This window comes from Protomyctophum parallelum, assembly GCF_964188405.1.
Source record: "Protomyctophum parallelum genome assembly, chromosome: 14".
Classification (NCBI taxonomy): Eukaryota; Metazoa; Chordata; class Actinopteri; order Myctophiformes; family Myctophidae; genus Protomyctophum; species Protomyctophum parallelum.
This window is the reverse complement of record NC_139709.1, coordinates 26,862,386-26,867,656: the sequence shown is the minus strand read 5'-3', so window position 1 is coordinate 26,867,656 and position 5,271 is coordinate 26,862,386. Positions and strand designations below refer to the sequence as shown.

General features: G+C 42.2%; 1 protein-coding gene across 1 annotated transcript; it reads left to right on the top strand.

Annotated features, from left to right (window-relative positions):
• The first annotated feature begins 1,719 nt into the window (after positions 1–1,719).
• Positions 1,720–5,017, top strand: glula (glutamate-ammonia ligase (glutamine synthase) a). Its single transcript, XM_083781159.1, has 7 exons — positions 1,720–1,814; positions 2,350–2,537; positions 2,664–2,825; positions 2,923–3,069; positions 3,194–3,321; positions 3,458–3,657; positions 3,968–5,017. Exons 2-7 carry the CDS (start codon positions 2,372–2,374, stop codon positions 4,278–4,280), a joined length of 1,116 nt encoding a protein of 371 aa, XP_083637285.1. The 5' UTR covers positions 1,720–1,814; positions 2,350–2,371; the 3' UTR covers positions 4,281–5,017.
• Positions 5,018–5,271: the final 254 nt, after the last annotated feature.

Below are 5,271 nucleotides of genomic sequence, written 5' to 3'. Positions count from 1 at the left end.
ATATAATTGTTCTGTCATGAATAAAATAAATAAATAGTCAATAAGAATAATATCTTTAACACCCAAAATCCAAATCAGATACAGGGATACAAAATAATAATAATAATAATAATACAAATAAAAAGTTTTAAATTCTTGTATCCATCCTTTTTACCTGCTTCATTGGAGCACTGCGTCCACCAGGTGGCAGTGGAACCCAACACTTCCCTTTGACCACAGACCTGAAAAGGAACATAGATGCAGACATGCAGTGACATTCCAGTGGATTGTTGATAAAGGATGTAATAATGATATGATGAAACAGTAGGTAACCGTAAGAAGATGTTATTCCGAAAAGATTATCTTCTGAAATGTATGCATAAATGATATCATAGGGACATAATGCCTAATTGATATATCTGCAAGCTAATCAGTGTGTCAAAATATGTGTTCCCAGTTCTCACTCTCTGTCTGGTCATGTAGCCTGCCTAGGCAATTTTACTTGCCTTTTCCTTTGAACTGAAGTGAGTCAACAGTCTGTCTCGAGAGACTACCTGCCTAGTGCCTACCCACTGCTCTAAATAATTGCTCGATCAAATGCATGAAAAGTTTCCATGCAAATTTCCCCTAGGTCATCGTCAGAAAATGTGGAAATGGAAATGTGTAATTTATTTAGTTGTGTTTTGTTTCATAATCCTCACCCGGGCACCCTTCCTGTTCGGCTGTTCCTGTCTTAAATTGCAGTGAATCCAGGCCGGCCATTACCAGAAGGCATGCATGCATGATGCTGCTTTATAAAGTTAACAGTGTGTCACTCTTCCCCTACTGTCAAACAGCATCACCATCTACTGTCTGGTCCCCAAACCTGACAAAACCAGATTGAGTGAGCACTGAGCAAGCAAGCCAACACCAACAACAGTGATAAGAAGGTTGTGGCTGCTGTACCCACTGTCACTGTGTATCCGATATTTCGAGGGAACTGCATGTTGTTGTGTACCTGGTGTGTCCAAAATGTAATATGCCTACCTGCCAACTTGTGCCAAGTGTAGATACATGAATGATGAATCTGTTTTCAATCCATTGATATAATTGTATAATCTGGCAAACAGCCCACGTCCTCCTTTTCATTCCACCACGTGGTGGCGTCCCAGGGTTGCATGAAATCGATCCATGTGTTTACTCAGCATGAGTAAACACATGTATGTATGACAATTTAATTGTATTTTCCATGGAAATAACATAAATGGCGAGCAAATGGTCTTCCATTATAGTTTTTTACAATTGGTACGTCCTACGGTCTTATTTTCAATCACACACAACCTTTATGTTTTGTTTTTTTAGGACAAGCTAGCTGTGTTCAGTGTTGGTTGGCCTACATTGTCCCACGCTTGTTCCCCCTTTTATTTTGTATCCGCACTGCTGAGCTCCCGCAAACATCAGATGTATTAGCTCACAGCGATTCGAAGCGCGACGCTGTTGTGAGCTTGTAGATCTGCTCTTAATTTCGGGCCGCCTCATAGGCGAGTCGAGCCAGTCAGTCACACAAAACAACACGCAGCGCTTTTCTCTTTCAAGCAGGAGGGGGCGTTGCACTCGAGTTGCTTTGAGCCCCGTCCAATGACCATGCTGCATGTGCCTTCCATCACCTTGGAATAAACCTATGAATAAACACTACCGGTCTGACCAATCAGCGGAGACACTCCAGTTCCACTGAATCTTATAAATGTGCTTGTATCCGGAGTTGTGGTATTAGAGAATGAGAGGACGACTATCGAGGCATCTAGCTACACTAAACCGGACCTTCCCGTCCTTTAGGTTTTATTTCGATTATTCAGGTAATTATTTCTTTCTGTTTGTACAGTGGGCGACACTACAATCACGTTGCTTATTAATTAGGCTATAGATTACTCACTGGGACAGGCTATTTGTGAAATGTGTTAAGGGCACGTTTAAATATGTTTAACCTTTTCACTTGAGTTCCGGGGTAGTGTTTTGAACAAACATGATGTTTTCTTCCGACAAAAAAGGCCATGATGTAACCTTGCCTCGTTTACCGCAGCCTGTAACCATGACTACAACTGCCTGGGCAACGCCAGGATGTTGTTGGTTCATTGTGACAACTATGGCGTGTTAACGGTGTTATTATTAGTCTTAATTTCTTCCTATTCATTTGTTTTCTTTGTCTATTTGTTTATTAAATGAACTGGAAATGATAAACTACCAGGATATTAGTGTCGTTTCATTGCTTCTGCCTTATGGAATCAGGAAAAACGTGTTTAGCACATGCCCAGGCTGTTATGGGACATCATGTGCTTCATGGATCAACCACACAGCCACATAATAACATGTCTCCTTCCTTCTCGCCCCCAGGTGTTTTATAGTAGGAATTAAGATGGCTACTTCTTCCAGCGCCACGTTGAGTAAAACAGTCAAACAGCAGTACATGGCTCTTCCTCAGGGAGATAAAGTACAAGCCATGTACATTTGGATTGATGGGACCGGAGAGGGTCTCCGATGCAAAACAAGAACACTTGATTCTGAACCCAAATGCATCGAAGGTAAAAAAAAAAAACCCTCACCTCCTATGTTGACTTTATTTGAGTTGATTTGTTGTACACGTGTATTGCCAAAGATTCTGCTCTAATAGGATTATAACGTATTAACATTCCGTATTTGTTTAACAGATCTGCCCGAGTGGAACTTCGATGGTTCCAGCACATACCAGTCCGAGGGATCCAACAGTGATATGTATCTGATTCCTGCTGCAATGTTCCGTGATCCATTCCGTAAAGATCCCAACAAGCTTATCCTGTGTGAAGTGACGAAATACAACCACAAGTCTGCAGGTAACGCACAGTCTCTAGTTACAAACTGCTATTTGTCAGTGTTTTTAGTGTTAGTTCAAGACTAACACGTTTTTTTTTCTTCTTCTAATGTGAACAGAAACCAACTTACGCAAGTCATGTAAAAAGATCATGGATATGGTGTCAGATCAGCATCCCTGGTTTGGCATGGAGCAGGAATACACCATCCTGGGCACAGATGGACACCCTTTCGGCTGGCCATCTAATGGCTTCCCTGGACCACAAGGTATGCCAATACCTGCAATATGATATTGCAGTGGGGCGGGAAAAGAGACGGGGGGAAAAAAAACATTTTGTCCCAGTATGTCAACTTGGCTCAAAATTGTTGTCTTATGACATCTTGTTTACAGGTCCCTACTACTGTGGTGTTGGAGCAGACAAAGCCTATGGTAGAGATATTGTAGAGGCCCACTACAAAGCCTGCCTATACGCTGGAGTTGACATTTGTGGCACAAATGCTGAAGTGATGCCGGCACAGGTAATCTTAAAAGACCTTACCCATTGCCAGTTGGGGCTGTCAAGTGTCAACATGTTTTTGTGGCATAACCAGCCATTGAAACCACTACGATTTTAAATGACTGAAGTGGGCTTAAAATGTGTCTTTTTGTTTTCAGTGGGAGTTTCAGGTCGGGCCTACTGAAGGTGTCAACATGGGTGATCATCTCTGGGTTGCACGCTTCATCCTACACCGTGTCTGTGAGGACTTCGGTGTGGTGGCCTCATTTGACCCCAAGCCAATCTCTGGGAATTGGAACGGTGCTGGATGTCATACAAATTTCAGCACAAAAGAGATGAGGGAAGATGGTGGATTGAAGTGAGTGTTTTTTTTAATTGTCTTGTGACTTGTGCCATTTAGCTGACGGCTAGCTACACAGTAAAATCCTCAGTTTATCATTTGCAACTCTGAGTGTACAGATGTAACCTAAACCAAATGGACACTTATTATGGGTCGTCCATTTCGTTCCATTTGTACACTGAGTGCACAAATGGAACCTTATGGGAACATTGGTTACATTTGTACACCCTGAAAGAGTTAAAGTCACACTCAAGAGTTCACAGGGTATCAGATGTCCTTGTTGCATTGAATGATTCAGAGACGACTGACACCAACTTTCCCCCTTCAGAGCCATCGAGGAGTCCATTGAGAGGCTGGCAAAGAGGCACAACTATCACATTCGCGCCTATGATCCCAAAGGGGGGCTCGACAACGCTCGCCGCCTCACCGGCCACCACGAGACCTCCAACATCCATGAATTCTCTGCTGGCGTAGCCAACCGTGGCGCCAGCATCCGCATCCCCCGCCAAGTTGGCCAGGAGAAGAAAGGCTACTTTGAGGACCGCCGTCCATCCGCTAACTGTGACCCCTACGCTGTGACAGAGGCCCTGATACGCACCTGTTTGCTGTCTGAAGAGGGAGAAGAACCCTCGGATTATTAGAGCATCTTTCTGAACTGAACCCTCGTTCCTCTTCTCCACCCCCCCCCCCTTTGCTCTCCTCTTTAAATGGCTGAAAGTTGAACTAGTACTGTACTCTTTATTTTTCTCCACTGATTCTAACCTCTGTTTTAAATATAGATTAAAGTTGACTGGTCAACTTACAATGGCAAGGTAATTTATCCTTGATAGTTTAATACATGGTATTACAGGGTACGACAGCTCCCTTTATGTGGTTAGGAAGAGGGATTGGCTTGAATAACAATTCAGTTTTATGATGCACCATTCCCATAAGTCGGTTGATGACTAAAATGAACTAAAGCACATGGACACTGTAAAGTAGAGCTGCTAAGGCTTAGCCGCATGTGAAATTGATGAATACAATTATTGCTATTTTGTGTAATATCGATATACTGTATGTTGACCTGCATTTTCAACTAAGTCTTCAATGTTACTAATACTTTGAAGTGTTTTTATTTTTAAGTGGCAACGTGTTGTCCTCAGATTTTGACACTCTTTGAGTTATTGTACACTTTGTAGATGTCAGTACCCAGATGTTTGTTGTCTAAACATGTGGTGGTCCATATGCCATTTGTAGAATTCTTGTAAGACTGTAAAAAGAGGAGTTTTATCCTTTTGTCAAGTGTGCTTATACTGTTATGCACCTGATTTGGTAAGAGCTTGTGTACTGAACCTGGTGTTTTTTATTGATGCATTTAAAACATTTATTTTTACCACGACTTGCCTGCTTGGTTCTTGACATGCTTGCAATCTATTAATGTTGTAGGAAGGTCATGTAAGAAAACAGTGAGGTTTAGCCCAACTCTTAATGTCTTGCCTTCCACTAGATTGGACCCAGACTGTTGTTTCAGTGTTTATGATTATAAAATGCTACTCAAAGAGTTTCTAGTCTAACTGATCTACACCTTACTTTTGACAGTACAATTAGCGTCCTGCCAGAGGCAGGCAGCCAGCTACACATACTGCATGTTCT

Excerpts from the sequence above, each read along its gene's own strand:
- glula (XM_083781159.1), top strand. The coding sequence starts at position 2,372 with ATGGCTACTTCTTCCAGCGCCACGTTGAGTAAAACAGTCAAACAGCAG. Across the intron at positions 3,070-3,193 it reads TGGCTTCCCTGGACCACAAG|GTCCCTACTACTGTGGTGTT; the intron begins GTATGCCAATAC and ends TCTTGTTTACAG. Across the intron at positions 3,322-3,457 it reads CTGAAGTGATGCCGGCACAG|TGGGAGTTTCAGGTCGGGCC; the intron begins GTAATCTTAAAA and ends TTTTGTTTTCAG.